This window comes from Oncorhynchus clarkii, chromosome 30 (genome assembly GCF_045791955.1).
Source record: "Oncorhynchus clarkii lewisi isolate Uvic-CL-2024 chromosome 30, UVic_Ocla_1.0, whole genome shotgun sequence".
Classification (NCBI taxonomy): Eukaryota; Metazoa; Chordata; class Actinopteri; order Salmoniformes; family Salmonidae; genus Oncorhynchus; species Oncorhynchus clarkii.
The window spans coordinates 4,720,902-4,745,158 of record NC_092176.1 but is presented as its reverse complement, the minus strand read 5'-3'; the positions used below and the strand labels follow the sequence as shown (position 1 = coordinate 4,745,158).

General features: G+C 41.3%; 1 protein-coding gene across 3 annotated transcripts in view; it reads left to right on the top strand.

Moving 5' to 3' along the window:
- Window positions 1-24,257, top strand: part of LOC139389851 (EGF-like repeat and discoidin I-like domain-containing protein 3) — a 259,123-nt gene that overhangs the window by 166,108 nt on the left and 68,758 nt on the right. For all 3 annotated transcript variants that reach the window (XM_071136827.1, XM_071136829.1, XM_071136828.1), the window contains 2 exons: window positions 268-381; window positions 11,100-11,281. In XM_071136827.1, coding sequence (XP_070992928.1) covers window positions 268-381; window positions 11,100-11,281 — 296 coding nt within the window. The remainder of the gene's footprint in view (window positions 1-267; window positions 382-11,099; window positions 11,282-24,257) is intronic.

The following is a 24,257-nucleotide window of genomic DNA, read 5'->3' as shown; positions in this document are numbered from 1 at the left end:
TGTGTTTGTTGAGAGTCCCAAACCTAAATTGGTGTGTAGCATTAATGGTCGATCCCAGGAAACCATTTGATTTATTAGATTCAGGGAACCAGCCCGTCTGTCTCTGTGAAAGCATCTTGTGGGAGGCAGAATCTACTAACAAATGGAGCAAATTCAATGCATACTCCCCACCAATGCATGCTAATGAGAATGATGTCCTGCTAATTGCCAACATGTGTGCTTCAAAGAAGTTAATGTGCCTCTTTTCTGTTTTCTTGGCTCTTGCAGATGTTAACGAATGCGAGAAAGAACCGTGTAAAAATGGGGGCATCTGCACAGATCTGGTTGCCAATTACTCTTGTGAATGCCCTGGGGAGTACATGGGAAGGAACTGCCAATACAGTAAGTGCTGTGTCTTTCATGATCACCCTTGCCTGGCTCTTCTGCGTACAACTGATGACGTTGGTAGCTAGTGCTGGCAAACAGGGCAAGAGCATTCTTTCATTTTGTGAGGGCTTTAGGTAATGGGATTGTTCCATCTACACCTCTCTATCCATCTTTCTGCATCTAAATCCCCAAGCGTCTTCTTCTGTGTGCTGTGGAGATTGTTGTCAGGATTCAGGGTTGTTCAAGATGAGACTGACTTTGACAAAAGCTCCTACATGATTGCAGACAGACAATCAATGAGGAAGATGTTGCAAGAGACACACACACATGCATACATATTCTTAACCTTACCCAGACATCACCAGACATAGTCCCTGTGTAGGGACAGGCACAATCTCTTATAGTTACAGCAATGTGCTAGTTTTGAGTAGTCCGGTGGGAGCTGAACTGAATATTTTATAACTCAGACATTGGAGCAACTTGTGGCACCATCTAGCAGAAATTTTTGTAAAAGAGAAGGAAAAGATGTTGCCAGAGAATGTACAATATGCAGTCAAGTACAGCTGCGGTGGTTTAGTATTAAAGTTGTTGTTGAAAACGATAAGTCCACACACATTTATGTATAATTGGTTCTTGTGCTTTAATAATTTACCTGTAGAGTGCAATCTTCTATTATTGTCTTACAGTATGATCATATACTACATAATTTCACAGTGTGTGGCTATGAGAAATGTTTGGGCTTTAGTTTGAAACATCTTGCCATGACATCACAACCAACACATGGATAAACCACTCATCAAAAACAATGATGACAAAGTTTTTTTCAGAAATGCATACTGAAGCATAGTTCCTGGAAGAAGACTAATAATTTCCTTCATTTCCTGTCTCTTATTTTGTGGTGAGTCAAATAAGTGAAGTCACTCATTAACAATTTTCCGGCATATCCCCCTTAGCATTGCTTATTCATAGCAACCCCTTCATATCAGTTATCAGAACACAGTTATGCAACCACAGTTTTGAGTTTAAAGATGATTACCCACTTATTTGATAAGCATCAATATTGGAAATATGGCACCACAGTGGATACCATTTCCACCAGCAATGTTTGGTCTTTTTGACGCATTCAGAGCCCAGTTCTGATTTCCGATCTGTATTTTTATTTTTATTTTGAATGATTACGCACTGATTCAGGAGCAGACAAAATTACTTTTTTAAATCAGGCAAGGGTTGGGAGCCTTGAACTGTTTTTCAAACTGGCTTCTGTGCTTCACCACAGCCATTGCTGTGAAGAAAGTTGTTTGAGGGATTAATTGAAGTCTGCACATGCCAGATAGCAGAGTCCTTTTCCAACAGAGGGAAATATCACTACAAAGTGCCTCCGCATTTACAGTCTGTAAACAATTTAATCTAGATATGCTCCAGAAAATCATCATAATGTCCTTATGTTTGTATTTTGTAAAGGCCTCAAGTGTGAAGGTTGTCTTTTTTACCTTATCGACATGACATTTTCAATGTCCGAACAATTTCTATGGAGCAATAACGTTTGTGTTGTAGAACATTGTTCTTGTCCACAACTAATTGTAATTGTTGCTAAAGATATTTCATCTGAATAATGGTTGGCAGTAGAAAACTCAAACAAACCATGACAGTGAACTGTTTCATAAAACACATATCATGGAAATCCATGGAAAGTTCAAATTTACCATCTGATACTATGTCAAGTCCTTAACAATTCTGGTATTGTGATACAAAGGAGGCTGCTGAGGGGAGAACGGCTCATAATAATGGCCTGAACGGCACAAATGGAATAGCATCAAACACATGGAAACATGTTTTTCATGTATTTTCCACTCCAGCCATTGTCACAAGCCCATTCTCCCCTATTAAGGTGCCACCAACCTCCTGTGATTGTGAAGCATGCTGCAAGGAAATCCATAACAAACTGTTTGAAATACATATCATGCATGTGAATATACCAATCCATAAATCAGTGGCAAAACTCAAGGGCTTGCTATTCTAAATCTATCAGGCAATCTTCATCTGTTGAAAAGTAATTATTGGAAATGAACAGTGATACTTGTCTGAGATTTGACAGGACACATTTACCCATGCCAATGTCATGGGGCAACCAGAGTGTCAGCCAATGTATCCCTACAACCCGACCAAGGCAGCTTTCATTGAGTGCAAACCCTGTCTCTGATTCGGATGAAAAAGAAAGATCAGACGAAGACTGGAGGTAGACAAAGACCTACTAAATGTTAGTCTGAGAGCTGTATGGAGGAGAGAGAAAGTAGCCTACTCTAGATGGCTATTTGATTATTTCCAAGGCTGCACAGAATGAGAGGACTGCTCACTGCCTCTCTCATCATCTTCAAAACCTTGGAGCTTGTTGGCAAAAAGAAACCTTGTTCGTTAGTTAGGCCATTTCTGGATATTGGGTCCGGTTTCCTCTCACTGTTAGCACCCTACTGTGATTGTCTCTGTGTCGCCTCAGGCTAATAGCTATATCACCAAGCAACTGTTACTGCCTATAAATATTTTGGGGGATGTCTTGAGTGTGTCATTCAATAAGGCCAGGGGTGGTTTATCTCAAGCTAAATGAGTGTAAGTGAGTTAAAGGACTGCCTTGAGGATTGGTGAGAGTTCAGTGGGGACTTAATCACGCTAGTGAATGCCCACTGTTATTGTGTGTGTGTGTGTGCATGCCTAGGTGTGTGTGTTGCTGAGTGTGCGTGCATCAAGTCAGTGGGTATTCACAGTAAATGAGTAAAACATAATTCTGCGTGTGTGCAATTTTTCTTTTTACGAATCCACATATCAGAATGTGTGTGCTATTCTTTCCCCATTCCTCCAGTCTTTCTTCTCCTGAGTATTGGTGCAGTTACTTTAATTTCAGTGTGGCTCTAATTAGTTGCTGCTGTAGGTTGGCCTTGTGGGAGATGGATTCAGCTGTCACATGATAGCGACGGCGGCATTAGTGATGTGTGCTGTCGGAGGGGCTGATGTATGCACAGGGGGCAGCAGGCCGAGGCCTAGGGCTGGCAACCACAGCTGCTCTGCTCTGACGGATGCACGGCTGACAGACAGCTCATTAAAGATGCGCCTTCATCCCGACAAGGAGATCATTGTCACAGAGTTGCGTTAGCGTTGTTATAGTGTTGCTTCTACAGGATTGATAAAGTGTTAGAGCATTTGGTAGTGTTTTTCAGTGTGAAAGAATGGCTTCCCTGGCAATACAGTTGGGGAGTGGGGTGGGGCGGTATACTGAACTAGTTTTCTGGACAGCCATTATATAATAAGGACATGGTTAATTGTACATGATGCTGCCAGAGATTCCCTGACAAGCGTGTTTTACATACGTACCCCTTTCAAAACAAATTGAATGTCCTTGATTGAGTGATCGTGTGTGTGGTAAGAGAGCGCAATAGATAGCTAGTGAGAGAGTTTTTCGAACAGACTGTTTAGCATTTATGTTTACAGCTGTTAAACTACGTTTAGTCAGGAAGATACACTATATGACAGTATTTGGACACCTGCTCGTTGAACATCTCATTCCAAAATCATGGGCATTAATATGGAGTTGGTCCCCCATTTGCTGCTATAACAGCCTCTACTCTTTTGGGAAGGCTTTCCACTAGATGTTGAAAAATTGCTGTGGGAACTTGCTTACATTCAGCCACAAGAGCATTAGTGAGGTCGGGCACTAATGCTGGGCAATTAGGCCTGGCTCGCAGTCGGCGTTCCAATTTATCCCAAAGGTGTTCGAAGGGGTTGAGGTCAGGGCTCTGTTCAGGCCAGTCAAGTTCTTCCACACCGATCTCAACAAACAATTTCTGTATGGACCTCGCTTTGTGCACAGAGGCATTGTAATGCTGAAACAGGAAAGGACCTGCCACAAATTTTGAATCACAGAATTGTCTAGAATGTTATTGTATGTTGTAGCGTTAAGATTTCCATTCACTTGAACTAAGGAGCCTGAACAATGAAAAACAGCCCTTATCCTACATCAAGCTTGGCAGTTGGCACTATGCGTTTGGGCAGGTAGCGTTCTCCTGGCCAAACCCAGATTCGTCTGTCGGTCTGCCGCTGCTTCAGAGTCCAATGGCGGCGAGCTTCACACCACTCCAGCTGACGCTTGGCATTGCACATGGTGATCTTAGGCTTGTGTGCGGCTGCTCGGCCATGGAAACCCATTTCATGAAGCTCACGACGAACAGTTATTGTACCGACGTTGCTTCCAGAGGCAGTTTGGAACTTGGTTGCAACACTTGCTACTGAGGACAGACGATTTGTACCGCTGAGCTTCAGCACTCAGTGGTCCCATTCTGTGAGTTTTTGTGTCCAACCACTTCGCGGCTCAGCCATTGTTGCTCCTAGACGTTTTGACTTCACAAAAACAGCTCTTATAGTTAACCGGGGCAGCTCTAGCATGGTTGCAATATGACAAACTGACTTGTTAGAAAAGTGGCATCCTACGACGGTGCCACGTTGACAGTTACTGTAAGGCCATTCTACTACCAATGTTTCTCTATGGAGATTTCATGGATGTGTGCTCGATATTATACACCTGTAAGCAACGGGTGTGGCTGAAATAGCTGAATCCACATTCTTGTGTGTATATATAGTGTAGTTTGCATCGTGCATCACACCAATTTACCGTTGTACTTTGAAAATATCACACAAATGAACGATATGGTTTTGATAAATGGTTGCACAGATTTTTCTCATGACAAACACACAGTATACCTTACAATATTTAATGTCAGATATGACAAAGTGTCCTATTATAATCAAAACATTAGATAATTTCAATTGTGCATCTGTGGTCACAAAACTGACTCTGATATCTGGTTTTGAAATGGCATTTAAATTCGATTTTTCGTGATTACATTGCATGTAACTCATATCAGCTATACATTAGGACTAAGAAAAAAATCCAGGTGCGATATTAAGTCATACAATGAGGGGAAATCAGAGTAGAAAAAGTAAAAAATTCAATAATGAAAGAAATAAGCCTTATAAAACAAGTTATTTTGTAGTGAAGATGAAATAACAAAATAAAGAGAGTGACAAGAAAAAAAAACAAGGCATATTGTTTTGACATTATTGAACTCTGAGTCAGGAACGCAGCTCCGGAAAAGGATCCTTGTGAAAACTCATCATGAAAATACAGTAGGTGTCATAAGTCTATCCTGTGATGTGCTTTTCTTTGATTCCGCCCAAACCGTATTTTGATTGAGGAATGAAAAGGATGAAGAAAAATACAAAATTGTATTATATTCTCTGGTCTGGCATAACACGATTTAGATGGTTTCTGCCAAGTACCACGGGAAGGCAGCCTTTGGTAAACATTAGTATTCATTGCCAACCTGCAAATGGAATTGGGATTATATGTCAACACAATGTTACTATGGTAATGCTTAGCCATCACTTTAATACTAATGTTTGATAAGACAGCAAATATATTTCTTCTCCCCAAAGAAAGTTGGGTTATTTTGAAACATAAAACCATTTTTCCATCAATATATTTCTGTTAGTAGAAGCAGAGGACCAGGCAAAGCTGACAAGAGCAAAGACGTAGGTTGAGATTCCAGACTTAAGCAAGCACAAAGGCCTTTTGGGGAGACTTGCCACTATACTCATATCTGCTCTTACAATGAATTGACCTTATGGCAGGCCAGGTGAAGTTCTTAACAAAGTACAACTAATATACAGCAAGTAGAGAGATGTGATAAAATTGTACATAATATACTGTCTTCTCAGATGTTTGAGGATGAGTGCAATACAAATCAAATCAAATGTATTCATACAGCCCTTCTTACATCAGCTGATATCTCAAAGTGCTGTACAGAAAACCAGCCTAAAACCCAAAACAGCAAGCAAAGCAGTTGTAGAAGCACGGTGCCTAGGAAAAACTGCCTAGAAAGGCCAAAACCTAGGAAGAAACCTAGATGGGTTGGCCAGTCCTCTTCTGGCTGGAGATTATAACAGAACATAGCCAAGATGTTCAAATGTTCATAGATGACCAGCATGGTCAAATAATAATAATCACAGTAGTTGTCGAGGGTACAACAGGTCAGCACCTCAGGAGTAAATGTCAGTTAGCTTTTAATAGTCGATCATTGAGAGTATCTCTACCGCTCCTGCTGCCTCTAGAGAGTTGAAAACAGCAGGTCTGGGACAGGTAGCACTGGTGAACAGGTCAGGGTTCCATAGCTGAATAGTTGAAACTGGAGCAGCAGAATGGTCAGTTGGACTGGGGACAGCAAGGAGTCATCATAGCAGGTAGTCCAGTGGCATGGTCCTAGGGCTCAGGTCCTCCAAGAGAGAAAGAAAGAGAGAAAGAGAGAGCATATTTAAATTCACACAGGACACCGTATAAGACAGGAGAAATACTCAAGATATAACAGACTGATCCTAGCCCCCCGACACATAAACCACTGCAGCATAAATACTGGAGGCTGAGACAGGAGGAGTCAGGAGACACTGTGGCCCCATCCGATGATACCACCGGACAGGGCAAAACAGGCAGGATATAACCCCACCCACTTTTCCAAAGCACAGCCCCCACACAACTAGAGGGATATCTTCAACCACCAACTTACCATCCTGAGACAAGGCTGAGTATAGCCCACAAAGATCTCCGCCATGGCACAACCCAAGGGGGGGGGGTGCCAACCCAGACAGGAAGACACACTCAAGTGACGCACCCTCCTAGGGATGACATGGAGGAGCACCAGTAAGCCAGTGACTCAGCCCCTGTAATAGGGTTAGAGGCAGAGAATCCCAGTGGAGAGAGGGGAACCGGCCAGGCAGAGACAGCAAGGGTGGTTCGTTGCTCCAGTGCCATTCCGTTCACCTTCACACTCCTGGGCCAGACTACACTCAATCATAGGACCCACTGAAGAGATAAGTCTTCAATAAAGACTTAAAGGTTGAGACCGAGTCTACGTCTCTCACATGGGTAGGCAGACCATTCCATAAAAATGGAGCTCTATAGGGGAAAGCCCTACCTCCAGCTGTTTGCTTAGAAATTCTAGGGACAATTAGGAGGCATGCGTCTTGTGACCGTAGCGTACATGTAGGTATGTACGACAGGACCAAATCGGAAAGATAGGTAGGAGCAAGCCCATGTAATGCTTTGTAGGTTAGCAGTAAAACCTTGAAATCAGCCCTTGCCTTAATAACAGGAAGCAAGTGTAGAGAGGCTAGCACTGGAGTAATATGATCAAATTTTGGGGTTCTAGTCAGGATTCTAGCAACCGTGTTTAGCACTAACTGAAGTTTATTTAGTGCTTTATCCAGGTAGCCGGAAAGTAGAGCATTGCAATTGTCTAATCTAGAAGTGACAAAAGCATGGATTAATTTTTCTGCATCATTTTTGGACAGAACATTTCTGAATTTTCCAATGTTACGTAGATGGAAAAAATGTGTCCTTGAAACAGTTTTGATATGTTCGTCAAAAGAGAGATCAGGGTCCAGAGTAACGCAAAGATCCTTCACAGTTATATTTGAGACGACTGTACAACCATCAAGATTAATTGTCAGATTCAACAGAAGATCTCTTTGTTTCTTGGGACCTAGAACAAGCATCTCTGCTTTGTCCGAGTTTAAAAGTTGAAAATTAACAGTCATCCACTACCTTATGTCTGAAACACAGGCTTCCAGCAAGGGCAATTTTGGGGCTTCACCATGTTTCATCGAAATGTACAGCTGTGTGTCATCCGCATAGCAGTGAAAGTTATCATTATGTTTTCGAATGACATCCCCAAGAGTTAAAATATTTTGTGAAAACAAAAGTGGTCCTAAAACGGAACCTTGAGGAACACCGAAATGTACAGTTGATTTGTCAGAGGACAAACCATTCACAGACACAAACTGATATCTTTCCGACAGATAAGATCTAAACCAGGCCAGAACTTGTCCGTGTAGACCAATTTGGGTTTCCAATCTCTCCAAAATAATGTGGTGGTCGATGGTATCAATAGCAGCACTAAGTTCTAGGAGCACGAGGACAGATGCAGAGCCTTGGTCTTATGCCACTAAAACCTCCCACTTCACATAATTGCATAGCCAACGATCTATAAGAAGGAGGTTAACCTCATATGTTACCTGTTGAATGAAAAAAGCTGGAATACTTTCTAATTAGTACAATTTAAACAATATTATAACAATGGACTGTAAATGAAATCACTCCTCAATGTTTCTTTGTTATTAGCCACCCAGGCAACAATAGTTTTAACCCTGTGAATTCCAAACGTTTAAGTGTGGTTTCTCCCAAGTTCTTGTCATGTTCATGTTGGTCATGCCTGCATGAAAACATATGTGTTAGCCAGAGAGGGGTGGGTGTTTAGGGGATGCTTAGTCGTTGCTAGCTTTTAACTTACCCAGGTTTACAAATTCATCCTCAATCAGAAGTGCTATGTCAGTTAAAGAAATACTTGTCTGTAATTATATGCAATTATGTGAAGTGGGTGCCTGATGGAAAGTACTCATTACAAACTAAGCATACCAAGCAGGTCTGAAAGCACAAGACACCTTTATGCTTGAGCCAAGCTCAACGACATGCTGGTTTGTTCACCTAAGGAGAGTGCCATAGTTAGCTACTCAGCAGTGTTTTTGCCCAACCAGGGTGTTAGTTGGGAACGCTCAAGGATATTGTTTACAAAGGCCTAAAATATGCTTTGCAAAGCAGTGTCATAACAGCCTTGTTAATGCCCCACTGAGCAAAACACTCTAATGGCATTAAAATCTAATTTTATTTGTCACATGCTTCGTAACCAACAGGTGAAGACTAACAGTGAAATTCTTACTTACAGGCCCTTTCCAACATTGCAGAGAGAAAAAGGGAAAAATAATAGATAGATATATCACGAGGAATACGAGGAATACATACACAACGAGTAACAATAACACGGGGTACCCATACAGAGTTGATGTGCAGGGGTATGAGGTAATTGAGGTAGATATGTACAGGTTGGTAGGGGTAAAGTGACTAGGCAACGGGATAGGTAATAAGTGGTAGCAGCAGCGTATGTGATGAGTCAAAAGAGTTTGTGCAAACGTGGATACAGAGGAGGCTGTGGAAGAGGAAGCTGCCCCATTTTACCTCTTCAAGTCCTCAGTGGTCCTCTTAACCTGAAACACAGGGACAGATTGGTTGAGATGCAGCACATTGAATTGGTCTATTTTGAAAAGAGAATGGCATTTTGGTTTTTATTCAATACGATAAGTCAGAAGATTGTCAATCTCCTATTATCTACTGGCGTTGACTTTATAAAGTGTCCATAATTTGTTGTAGAGATGAAGTTAAAGAAGACTCATGTCTATAGCACAACTATTTTTTCTCCAGATAGCACCAATGTATCCAAAAACGGACAGTTATTATTGCTACATGGTCATTCCAAATCATTCCATTCCCATGGATATCAGATATCACTCTAATTGACCACAGCGTGAGGTAGGTGAAATCTAATAAACTGTTGTGTGATTTGAGAACAAATCAGATGTGTTTGCACACAGACTAGCTGTTATTCAAAGTCTTATCTAGGATAGTAGGTGCTAAACACCTGCCATTTGAGGGCTGTTGTGCAGCTATCGAAACAATTGCTGTTAATGCATCCACTTAAAAGTACTGATGGAAGAGCAGCCAGAATTTGGCATATCTTGGCACACAGTTACTCACTGGAATGGGCATGTGACATATCTACCTCTCTTTATAATGAGACTTTCTAGAAATGGTTTGATTATGGTAAATTACACCATTGACAAGGTGCACATTATTGCAGGGGCACAACAAAAATAAGCACTCCAAGTTCAGCACAAGAAGCCATTTATCTTTGAAGGCATTGGCAGAGTTTCAAATCCACAAATGTGGCTGTTAAAAGGCTGCTATTGTAACTGAAGATGCTGCTTAGCAGTTCCTAAGTAGGAAGAAATAAGGCCTGGAAAAAAGCTGATTGCTCTGAAAAGGATTTTAACACTTTGGATGATTTCATTAGAGCTGTATTTGTGTCATGCCTCTCCACTTTAGCTCTGCAGCCTTGAAGGTAAAAACTATGTTGCAGTCTGTTGACTGTGTTGATTATGTTGTCCAGACAGAATAGTCGGAGCTCCTTTGGAGCCAGTTTGAGGGCCCTCTTTTTGGTGGAGGACTTGGAGAAAAGACCCATGGCTCCTGTGCATGTGGATGGCCCTGTAATGAAGGGCTACGATGAGAGAGGGCTGTGGCATAGTGGAAACTTTGAGGATGTCTTGGCTATGAACCGGAGCAGCGAGAAAAGTTTGACGAACACGAGTCAAAGTGACCTGTCTCTTAACGACATCAAGGACAGGATATCCGTGAGAGAGAGCAGCAATAAAGATACAATTTCAGTTAGCGGAGGGAAAGACACAGTGTCAATGACTGAGACTCTGCCTGATGTAACGGAGGGGAGCCCAACCAAGGAATACATCTTGTTCATCTCTGAGACAGAGATGGACTACAACAGAAAATCATGGACAGAGGAAGGAACAATGAAAAGCAGCAGTGTTGTAGAGAACGGGACAGTGAATGCTGAGATTAGTCTGATGAAGAAAGAATGCTGCCCCTTTGGTACACAGCTATACATATCTGTCTTATTACTATATGCAACCTGTATGTCTGTAACTCACTGGACAGATATGTGTGAAAAGTATGGTGGCATTCATATTTCATCCCTCATCTAACCTCATACATATGTCTGTCCTCTCAGAATGCTCTGGATCACTGGGCATGGAGGGGGGTATCATCTCCAACCAGCAGATAACAGCCTCGTCCACCCACCGTGCTCTGTTCGGCCTGCAGAAATGGTACCCCTACTTTGCCCGGCTCAACAAGAAGGGCCTGGTCAACGCCTGGACGGCTGCCGAGAACGACAGATGGCCCTGGATCCAGGTAAGACACAGACACTGGCCGGGAGACACGAGTCACTCAGGTTACTAGACAGAAATTAATGTGTCCACAAAAACCGTCGCACCAGAGAGAATGTTGATCTGATAAGTGTGTGTGTACATCTGAATATTGGTGTCAGTGCAGTATTAACTGGAGTTTAGGAAGTTGTGAATTATCCCTCACTGTATTAAATGTATCTGTTTGGAGAGTTGAAGGGACTTAGGTCCTTTACAGTTAATTAGTGTTTCAGTTGACTGATTGGGTTAACTGGCTAATTAAGCTGTGAGCACTGGACAAAAAAGCTGTTGGTTCTGCTCCTGTGTGTATTACTAGTGATGTTACGTTTGATACCAGAGCTCCGAGGTATGCGTCGAAATCGCTACGCAGCTAAGTTCAAAGCAGTGTGCAGATGTGTGTATCGCTTTTCAGAAGTATGTCATCAATGACGTCCGAAGCTTCGTTTGATCACATGTTTTTTCAAACCGTGTGTTACAAAATGTAAGATCCCACAGATTTTGCTGTGGTGCTGGTGCTTTCTTCAAATCCAAGCTGCTTTCAAACACTGACCTCTACTGCACACCGTACATTACAAATATAGTTAGGATGTTGTTCAAAAAGTTTCACCTGGCAGGTAGCTTAGCAGGTAGAGTAGGGAACTATGGCACATTCAGGGAAATGATGGTATGTGGTCGATTCGCTTTGATTTTTTTGATGTGACATGACACTTTCTGCATTGTTGTTCAAATATTTTGTTATATTTAGTATAGTATAATAAGCTTCTGTCTTAAGCATCCTATATAATGCCATAGCTTCAGTTTTTGATAAATATTAAACTTGAATGCAAAAAAAAGGTTACATGATGTAAGCTGCGAACCTGGTATTCCAACTGATTTTAGGCTACTAAAGCCAACAACAGTTTTGCTTAAAACAGTGGAGAAAAACGTCTCTGATAATCAAACGCTGCTATTTATGGCTGACCAGCAGATGTGCCTAATGTGCATTGTGAACAAATAATGAAGCTCTGAGTAATGAAAAGTTTTTCAGTACAATTCAGTGAGCACATTGTCTTCAGAAAGCCTCAGTTTCACATCACTATGTATTACCAGTGGGGTTGCTAGAGCGAATCATAGCATGTATGTGATTCACCTCAGAAGTTTTTAGTAAAATACAAATACACGCCCTTCACTCAGACATAAACACTTCTCTGACGTTTGTCTCAGAGGGGCCAGTTCAGAAATCTCCACTCTTCAAAAAAAAAAGCTGCTAGAACCTAAAAGGGTTATTTGGCTGTCCCCATAGGAGAACTCTTTTTGGATCCAGGTAGAACACTTTTTGGTTCCAAACCTGGTATTCCAACTGATTGTAGGCTACTAAAGCCAACGACTTACTGCTGCACCACAGATTTTAATTAGTTTAGCTTTTTTCTAAGAGTGTAAGGGTTTAGTTGGAATTGTATTAGCAACCATGGGTTCATTACAATGTGGGGATATTGAAAACAGTTAGTGATAGGAACTGTCTCTTATACAATAGAACTGTATTATATATATTTTTTTATTTTTTCACCTGTTATTTAGTAATGTTTCCAACAAATCAAATCAGTTTATGTCATACCATGTGCCGTTGGCTCTGGAACCCAGTCTTTCTGGGTATCTCTGACAACGAGCTCATAAATGAGGACCCGAAGATGTGTGATGAAATTTAATTAGGCCCGCAGTACAGTGAGAGGCTGTAACTGGCAACACTGTGTTCATTCCTAACAGGTTAAACAACAAACACTATCAGGGGTTTCTCACAGCAACAGAGCCAGGTAGAAGAGAGAGAGGCGGAAGAGGGGGCGAGAGAACGTGTCAAAGAGCACGAGGAGGGGAGGGTGTAGAGAAAGAATGATCCAACTACATCATCTGAGGAGAGAGGTAGAGTGAGAGAAGACAGAGACATGTGGAAGGGAAAGGTGAGAGAAACAGAGAGAGCAAGAGAAAAGCAACCAAGCGCATGTAGTGTATAAGGAAAATCAGATATGAATCACTGAGGCGGTTTGGTTGGCTTTAATGATGCCACGTGGGATGATGATGTGGATTCTGGGAGCGCTCTGGGTTTCAGGAGAGGGACTTCTTGGTAATTGGGACGTGAGTAGAGAGGTGTAGACTTCTCTCAGCGCTGTGGAGTTTTAGGCTCGGGGGCGGTGTGTTCTGAAAGTGTGTGTGTGAGTGCGTGTGTATGTGGTTGTTTTCTCATCTTAAATCAGTTTGAGGTTTAGAGCTGGCAGCCCTGTCATTGTTCAGGTATAACACCCCTGCTCTGCATGTCTGTCTGTTCCTCATGTGCATCCATAGTTCCTCAATACCTCCTGAATCTGCCCCCGGCCCTGTAATACTGAAGACCAAATCAATCATTCAGACAGTCATACTTTTAATAATACTGAAATAGTGTATATATACCCTACAGTATGTGTGGCTATACACTTCCATGACATAGACTGACTAGGTGAATCCAGGTGAAAGCTATGATCCCTTATTGACGTCACTTACTAAATCTACTTCATTAGTGTAGATGAAGGGGAGGAAAAAGGTTAAATTATTTTTAAGCCTTGAGACAACTGAGAAATGTGTTGTGTATGTGTACCATTCAGAGGGTGAATGGGCCAGACAAAAAATGTAAGTGCCATTGAACGGGTATGGTAGTACGTGCCAGGCGCACCAGTTTGAGTGTGTCAAGAACTGCAACGCTGCTGGGTTTTTCAGGCTCAACAGTTTCCCGTGTGTATCAAGAATGGTCCACCACCCAAAGGACTTCCAGCCAATTTGACAACTGTGGGAGGCATTGGAGTCAACATGGGCAAGCATCCCTGTGGAACGCTCAACACCTTGTAGTCAATGCCCCGACGAATGAGGCTGTTCTGAGGGCAAAAGGGTGTGCAAATCAAAATTAGGAAGGTGTTCCGAATGTTTTGTGCTCTCAGTGTATCTTGAAGTACAATGGTTAATGTAGGTGCAGCAGAAACCCTCACTGGGATAATCATATCTCAGTATATCATGAACAAATGTGAACAACAACAATTAAATTAAGTAATAATATGATCAGTCATGTTTACAATTCAGTGCTGACTTCCTCCACACACTAAGATTTAAACTACTGCCTAGAAACAGCGTTCACATTCTCAACATGAGGTGTCTACTAAGTCAGCTGGACTAATCCAGCCTGGCATGAAAGCGTGTTCTTAAATCTGACAGGAACACAGTATGCAACCGGTACTTTCTGACTCTGAAGAGTTTGTGCCGGCATTACTACAGCCTGTGTGAATGACGCAGTGTTAGCGCTAAGGGTTAATTAATCAAATTATACAATTGTACATGTAGGACCTAATATAGAACCCCCCCCCACACACACACACACACACAAAAAAGAAGATTTCAAAATTATTATTATTTTTTAAAGTAGGCCATTACCACTTTAAGAATAATAATAATAAAAATGTAGACCTTGCCATTATATTGGTATTGAATTATTATTACATTCTAAAATATGTGAGAATAATTTGGACATTGCCTGACTTAGATTGGATGCATGAATGACGCTTTTTCTGTAGCCTATATTGCCGACGCAGGAACACATGGATAGCAGTAGCCTTGATGTCACCTTTTGAATCACATCATCGTTCTCTCACAAAAACTGAAAAAAAATGTAATGTAATCTCATACTATTATAAGGTGGCGGGAATTGGCTACAATAATTATAAGAACTTTTCAAGCACCAAATTGAGGAAATGTTCTGAGTTTCAAGGCAGACCTATTCAGGTACTTGAATTTCTGAGCTCAAAATTGTAGTTCGGGTAGACTACTTCAAACCCCTTGCATTGTTTCAAATTGCAGGTGTCATATAGAAGACAAATTATTTGTCATGTCATTTCAGTACTAGATCGTATTGTAAATGAGTCTCGTAGGCTTAGATTTTTTTTGACATTATATCCAAAATAATTAATAGGAATAGTTTTGTGCAATAGTCTATCTTACACAATTGCACACACTATACTTGGTGTCCGATCCGAGGCACACACACATCTGAACACATTACATTGATGCTTTCTCTGTTAAATCTAACGAGACCCTGCTGTAAAGCAAGCAGACAACAACAGGTGATCAACCTCAATTCTCTAGGGATATTAGATTCAACGTGGATCCAGGTACAATTGTCTTCACGAATGGACATTTCTCGGGAATCCCTTTTTTTCCAGCACTTGGGCTGTTGTTGCATTGCATTTGCTATCAAAACATATGTTCATCACTTGACTGTCATTCAGAAAATTACTTTGTGGATCAGATGATAATGTGTGAAAATGTACACTCTGCAAAAAAAGAAACGACCTTGTCTTTCAAAGATAATTCGTAAAAATCCAGATTTTCATTGTAAAGGGTTGAAACACTGTTTCCCATGCTTGTTCAATGAACCATAAACAATTAATGAACAAGCACCTGTAGAACGGTCGTTAAGACACTAACAGCTTTCAGACGGTAGGCAATTAAGGTCACAGTTATGAAAACTTAGGACACTCAAGAGGCCTTTCTACTGACTCTGAAAAAAACAAAAAGAAAGATGCCCAGGTTCCCTGCTCATCTGCATGAACGTGCCTTAGACATGCTGCTAGGAGGCATGAGGACTACAGATGTGGCCAGAGCAATGAATTGCAATGTCCGTACTGTGAGACGCCTAAGACAGGGTTACAGGATGGACAGCTGATCGTCCTCGCAGTGCCACACCACGTGTAACAACACCTGCACAGGATCGGTACATCCGAACATCACACCTGCTGGACAGGTACAGGATGGCATCCATAACTGCCCGAGTTACACCTCCATCAGTGCTCAGACTGTCCCCAATAGGCTGAGAGAGTCTGGACTGAGGGCTTGTAGGCCTGTTGTAAGACAGGTACTCACCAGACATCACCGGCAACAAATGGGCTATGGGCACAAACCCACCGTCGCTGGACCAGACAGGACTGGTAAAAAGTGCTCTTCACTGACGAGTCACGGTTTTGTCTCACCAGATTTGTGTTTATCGTTGATGGAATGAGCGTTACACCGAGGCCTGTACTCTGGAGTCGGATCGATTTGGAGGTAAAGGGTCTGTCATGGTCTGTCACAGCATCATCGGACTGAGCTTGTTGTCATTGCAGGCAATCTCAACACTGTGCGTTACAGGAAAGAAATCCTCCTCCCTCATGTGGTACCCTTCCTGCAGACTCATCCTGACATGACCCTCCAGCATGACAATGCCTCCAGCACGTCTGGTACCTGTTGGATCGGAGAGTGAGAGCTAGGGCCATTCCCCCCAGGAACTTGCAGGTGCATTGGTCGAAGAGTGGGGTAACATATCACTGCATGAACTGGCAAATCTGGTGCAGTCCATGAGGAGGAGATGCAGTGCAGTACTTATTGCAGCTGGTGGCCACACCAGATACTGACTGTTACTTTTGATTTTGATCCCCCCCCCCCTTTGTTCAGGGACACATAATTTAATTTATGTTAGTCACATGTCTGTGGAACTTGTTCAGTTTATGTCTTAGTTGTTGAATCTTGTATGCTCATAGAAATATTTACACATGTTACATTTGCTGAAAATAAACACAGTTGACAGTGAGAGGACGTTTCTTTTTTTGCTGAGTTTATAAGGCCCAGCCCTTCTCCCTACAAGTACTGATCACCTTGAGGTTTTTGGCATCTGGAGCTTTCCGTCATGAACCAACTCTATGCAGAATAGTCCACAAAGTCTGCAACGGTATACATGAACTGAAAGACAATTACAGCAAGTTCCCTGATGCTACTGCCCAAGCCAACTACAAGATAGAGTTCTATGAATATGGGAACTACCCTGGAGTCATTGGTTGTATGTCATATTCCCATCAAGTGTCCCTCTGCAGCAGATGCTGAGGAGTACAGGGATTGTAAAAACTGGTTCTCAATAAATGTACAACATTGTTGCATGTTGGAAATGTGCAACTCATGAGTCGTGCACAGACAAACTTCTTGTTCACCCCCTATCTTCATGCAATAGGACCTGAGCAATGATGGTACAACCAAGCTCATATCCACACCAGATGTGTAGTGGAGAGCATGTTTGGTGTATGGAAGAGTCCTTTCCAGTGTCTCAGAAAAACATTGCGCTTTCAACCAAGAAGATGCCGTGTTGTCATAATTGCAACAGCAGTGCTTCACAATTACCTCAAACACCATGGCTGCCCAGATCATCGCATTGAAGATGTGGATGACCCAGTTGACCCAGATGTACCCCGACATTGGTACTGGTGATGCTTCATGTTTCTCTCTTCCTCTCTCGTAACCAACTCAACACAAAATATTTGCATCTTCATGACATGCTCTTCTTTTAAATATATTAGTTTGAGCTCGTTAAATTCCATGGGCAGTTTTCCATGCATACTCAGCCTCTTTGTCTTTGGCCCGGGTTAGTGACACAATCTACCCACCTGGCTACTGCACATGTAGCAGGCTGACCTTCAGTCGGTCTTATCCCCCCCATGCTATGGTGATCATCTGCCTCTACAATAATGATTACATTGCTGCATTAGAGAACATTATTTCTTCAAGAGTTGAAGAAATCATTTCATAATTTTATAATGGGTGTACAAGAGATGACTGACAACATTACATATTCCCTGCAGTCCTGGGATGGGACATGTTGAGTGAATGTGTCCTACCAAATGAGGATTGGAACGGTCCCCCACTTGAACTGTCCAAATGGTCATCTTCAGGGATACCTTCCAGGAGTTGCTGTCTATAAATTATCAAAGTCAATGAGTCCCCCAACTCATCTGCCACCAGTCTTGAAATGCTCCCTACTAGCAAGTCTTCTTTAAGTTACATTTCATGGTTTTCCACAGGACCTAAGGAAGACAATATAGAAAGTATATTATTAATTATGTTTGATATGGTTTGTGTTACATTTCTGACACACAAATACATTTAGGCTCCACTGTGTTGTGTTGCACAAGAAAACTAACATTTCAAAGTGACTCTGGTTTGTAAAAGTGTGCTACAGTATCTTACCTTTTGTTTACTTTTTCATTTGAGTTGAATTCATTACAAATTGTAGTCCAGACTTTATTTTTCTTGTTTTCTGTTGATGAATAATGCTGTTTATTCTCAGTAATTGGGTTCACATTAAGATATTTTTTTTCAAAGAAAAACGTAAAACGGAGGAAAAACGTTTTACCTCCGTCCATTGTTTGGTTAAGGTGACTTACTCCAATTCGACACAATGCTTTTTTATTAGTGTCCCTTCTTAGGGATAGTCCCCTTTTTTGCATTTTCGCCAAAATGACAAACCCAAATCTATCTGCCTGTAGTTCAGGCCCTGAAGCAAGGATATGCATATTATTGGTACCATTTGAAAGGAAACACTTTGAAGTTTGTGGAAATGTGAATTGAATGTAGGAGAATAACACAATAGATCTGGTAGAAGAAAATACAAAGAAATAGCCAACCTCTGTTTTTTTCCACCATCTTCGAAATGCAAGAGAAAGGTCACTGTTATAGTCATCACTCTGGTTCACTATTCAGATAGTGTCCACAATATGGCAGCAGTGTATGTGCAAAGTTTCAGATTGATAACTTGGAGTATGACTGATCCTCAAGACTTTTAGTGTCCCAAGGCACATTTGGGCAAATCGTGAAGTGGTCATTCACATTCATATTCCATTTTTCTACAAGAATATCATCAAATCTGTATACTTGGATTATGATTTAGCTTTCCAAGTATGAGTAGCCATATTATAAGTTCAACATTTGCAAAACAACCAGTTTTCATAACTTTCATTTTTGTCCAAAATGAAAAGGCATGCTGTCTTACAAGGTTATAAGCTACATTTTACGACATATACATGGTTTACATATACTCCCGTAAAGCCTAGCTCATTGGCGATCTAGCTAGTTTTGTTTGACCCCGATTGGTGCTTATTTGACACAGATACAGTTGTTCATGTGATGGCCGCCCGCGTCATCGGCGTGCCATGAAGGCGTTGCTCTCTCACCAAATATGGTGTCCTATAGGATATACTACACCCCTAATGAAATAGTGAAGTCTTGTTACCTTCTAGGATCTCTGAGGAATATATACGAACGTGATTTGACTCACTGAAACGACATTTAGGGTGAGATTTTCATAGATTATTTTCTTTGTAAATTAAACGAGTGGAAATACAAAATCGATCGTGCATGTTTTTAAAAAAGGCCATGGTGGCAAAGTAAATACAATATAGCAAATAAAACACTGGAATGGTAGATTTGCAGTGGAAGAATGTGCAAAGTAGAAATAAAAAATAATGGGGTGCAAAGGAGCAAAATAAATACATAAATACAGTAGGGAAAGAGGTAGTTGTTTGGGCTAAATTATAGGTGGGCTATGTACAGGTGCAGTAATCTGTGAGCTGCTCTGTCAGTTGGTGCTTAAAGCTAGTGAGGGAGATAAGTGTTTCCAGTTTCAGAGATTTTTGTAGTTCGTTCCAGTCATTAACAGCAGAGAACTGGAAGGAGAGGCGGCCAAAGAAAGAATTGGTTTTGGGGGTGTCCAGAGAGATATACCTGCTGGAGCGCGTGCTACAGGTGGGTGATGCTATGGTGACCAGCGAGCTGAGATAAGGGGGGACTTTACCTAGCAGGGTCTTGTAGATGACATGGAGCCAGTGGGTTTGGCGACGAGTATGAAGCGAGGGCCAGCCAACGAGAGTGTACAGGTCGCAATGGTGGGTAGTCCGGCTTTGGTAACAAAACGGATTGCACTGTTATAGACTGCATCTAATTTGCTGAGTAGAGTGTTGGAGGCTATTTTGTAAATGACATCGCCAAAGTCAAGGATTGGTAGGATAGTCAGTTTTACGAGGGTATGTTTGGCAGCATGAGTGAAGGATGCTTTGTTGCAAAATAGGAAGCTGATGCTAGATTTAATTTGGGATTGGAGAAATCTGAAATCTTGCTTTGATTTATCATCCAAAGAATCCCAGACATTGTGTTATTTTGTTATATAAAATATTTTTTCATAATCGACTTGGCCGGGGTATCCTGGAAGGATATTGATCTCATCCCGTCAGTAGAGGATGCCTGGTTATTTTTTTTAAATGCCTTCCTAACCATCTTAAATAAGCATGCCCCATTCAATAAATTTAGAACCAGGAACAGATATAGCCCTTGGTTCTCCCCATACCTGACTGCCCTTAACCAACACAAAAACATCCTATGGCGTTCTGCATTAGCATCGAACAGCCCCCGTGATATGCAGCTGTTCAGGGAAGCTAGAAATCATTATGCACAGGCAATTAGAAAAGCCAAGGCTAGCTTTTTCAAGCAGAAATTTGCTTCCTGCAACACTAACTCAAAAAGTTCTGGGACACTGTAAAGTCCATGGAGAATAAGAACACCTCCTCCCAGCTGCCCACTGCACTGAAGATAGAAAACACTGTCACCACTGATAAATCCACTATAATTGAGAAGCGAGGTCATTACAGGTCATTGCACATCTGTAAATAGCCCACCCAACTACCTCATCCCCATATTGTTAGATATTTTTTTTGCTCCTTTGCCCCCCAGTATCTCTACTTGCACATTCATCTTCTGCACATCTATCGCTTCAGTGTTTAATTACTAAATTGTAATTATTTCGTCACTATGGCCTATTTTTTTGCCGTACCTCCCTAATCTTACCTCATTTGCACACACTGTATATAGACTTTTCTATTGTTTGTTTATTCCATGTGTAACTCTGTGTTGCTATTTGTGTCACACTGCTTTGCTTTTTCTTGGACAGGTCGCAGTTGTAAATGAGAACTTGTTCTCAACTAGCCTACCTGGTTAAATAAAGTATTTAAAAAAATGTAAGTACACATGTCACCTTCAGAGGTGAATTTATCAAATCTGTTGTTGTGAGAAAAAAAAATGTTGTTAGGAGCTCTCCTCAAACAATAGCATGCCATTTTTTTGCAGTAATGGCTATTGTAAATTGGACAGTGCAGTTATATTAACAATAATTTAAGTTTTCAGCCAATATAAGACTATGTACTGACATTTGTTGTTACTCTAAAATCTTTGATCTTGACATAACGAGCTGCATGATTTAGAACTGTCCTGTTGACGGAAGGACGATCCTTAACCTCTTGAAACTAGGGGGCACTATTTTTATTGTTGGAAAAATAACGTTCCCAAAGTAAACCGCCTATTTCTCAGGACCAGATGCTAGAATATGCATATGATTGACAGCTTATGATAGAAAACACTCTACAGTTTCCAAAACTGTAAAAATTACAGAACTGATATTGCAGGCGAAATCCTGAGAAAAATCCAATCAGAAAGTGACTCTTATTTTGAAACCCCTGTCTTTCTATGCATCCCTATTGCCCATTAAAAGGGATATCAACCAGATTCCTTTTTCTGTGGCTTCCCTAAGGTGTCTACAGCCTTTAGACGTAGTCTCAAGCAACCACAACGTCTGATAAACAATTTCACAAATTCGGCTGTTCTTAATCTTTGCTGTGCTGGAATAAAGGCTTTACACTTTTTTTGTTTTGTTAGAACAGCCTCTCTGGTATTACTTATCATTTATTTTGTGTTTACACTGTTACAAATTGTCAGATCTCTTTATTGTTATTATTATTATGATCATCATTATAATAAGTAATGTCATTATCATTAGGTTTAGTATAAGCAGCCTTGTATAACCACCGTTGAGCTGTAGGGCTAAGAGCGCATCCTGTTTAGTCTTAATTTAGGCCTACAAGAGTAAGATGGCGCCGACAGACATGCCGGCTCTGCTTCTAACTCCTAAGCAACTTTGCAGTATTATTTATTTGTTCTGTTTGACATTATTTCCCCAGAATGTTTTTTGTGTTATTACATACAGCTGGAAATAACTTTTGGATGTCAGAGCGGCGGTAACTTACCAGCATTCCGACCATAAATACGACATTCCCGAATTGGATCCTATGTTCGTACCCCTCAAGGCAATTGAAATTACCCCAAAGCCTGATCCAAGACGCTGCCGTCAGAGTAGAGGTATTCGGAGTGACTTCTAGCCCGACTCAGGAGGTGTGCACACCATCCACCACTTCTGAGTATATTACCCACTGATGTTAAGTCCCTGGACAATAAAGTAGACAAGCTTAGGGTGAGGATCTCCTTCCAGAGAGACATCAGGGACTGTAACATACAGCCAGCTGGGTTCTCATTACATCACATCACACAGTCCAAAATTGTGGTCAGATGTGGTCAGATGAAGCAGATGCTGGAATATGTTCCGGGATTCTTCCGATGGCATTGAGGAGTACCCCACATCAGTCACTGGCTTCATCAATAAGTGCATCGATGATTTAGTCTCCACAGTGACTGTACGTACATACCCCCAACCAGAATCCATTGATTACAGGCAACATCTGCACTGAGCTAAAGGGTAGAGCTGCCACTTTCAAGGGGCAGAACTCTAACCCGGAAGCTTATAAGATATCCCGCTATGTCCATTGATGAACCATCAAACAGGCAAAGTGTCAATACAGGACTAAGATCGAATCATACTACACCGCAGGGCTTGCAAACTTCTACAGCCTGCAAAGGGAAGCACAGCCAAGAGCTGCCAAGTGACACAAGCCTACCAGATTAGCTAAATTACTTCTATGCTCACATACCCGCAAAACACCTTCTAGGCAGAGTTACAAAGAAAAAGCCATATCCCAGACTGGCCAATGAAAAGAAAAGATTAATATGGGCAAAAGAACACAGACAAAATCCCAGAGTCGCCTCTTCACTGGTGACGTTGAGACTGAAGTTTTGCGGGTACTATTTCATGAAGCTACCAGTTGAGGACTTGTGAGGCGTCTGTTTCTCAAACTAGACACACTAATGTACTTGTCCTCTAGATCAGTTGTGCACCGGGGCCTCCCACTCCTCTTTATATTCTGGTTAGAGCCCGTTTGCGCTGTTCTGTGAAGGGAGTAGAACACAGCGTTGTACGAGATTTACAGTTTCTTGACAATTTCTCACATAGAATAGCCTTCATTTCTCAGAACAAGAGTTTCAGAAGAAAGTTATTTGTTTCTGGCCATTTTGAGCCTGTAATCAAACCCACAAACGCTAATGCTCAACTAGTCTAAAGGCCAGTTGTATTGCTTCTTTAATCAGAACAACAGTTTTCAGCTGTGCTAACATAATTGCAAAATTCTAATGATCCATTAGCCTTTTAATATTATAAACTTGGATTAGCTAACACAACGTGTCATTGGAACACAGGAGTGATGGTCACTGATAATGGGCCTCTGTACGCCTATGTAGATATTCCATTAAAAAATCTGACGTTTCCGGCAACAATGGTCATTTACAACATTAACAATGTCTACACTGTATTTCTGATCAATTTGATGTTGTTTTAATGATCAAAAAAATTGCTTTTCTTTCAAAAACAAGGACATTTCTAAGTGACCCCAAACTTTTGAACGGTAGTGCATGTGAAAAAATACACATTTCTAAATTTAAACCAATCGATTTGTCAAAAGAACAGACGACTCTCGGCCGACCAAGATTTTTGTTTTGTCGGGATAGCCTGACAAAAAGTCTCTGGACTGGATCCCGATTGGTTTGTTGTTTGAATTGGAAAGGGCAGTCCATAAGCGCAGGGAAAAGATATCAAGGATCCTGAAATATTTGGTTTACGATTCCTCCCAATGCGTTCTCCAATCTCATAAAACATTAAAAAAATAGCCTGTGTCATTATACACAAGGGGAGGATGCTGGAGTTTTGAAAACAAGGGTTCAGTCATTTTGACAGCTATTATTATTCATTTTTTTATAACTTAAAATCTCTTAATCTGACCAATTGTGTTAGTTTATACAACGGGTGTGTCTAATCCTGAATGCTTATTGGATAAAACCACATTCCAGCAGATGTCTATTCCACAAGTTGCCACCGGCTAAATATATGACGTTAAAATGCC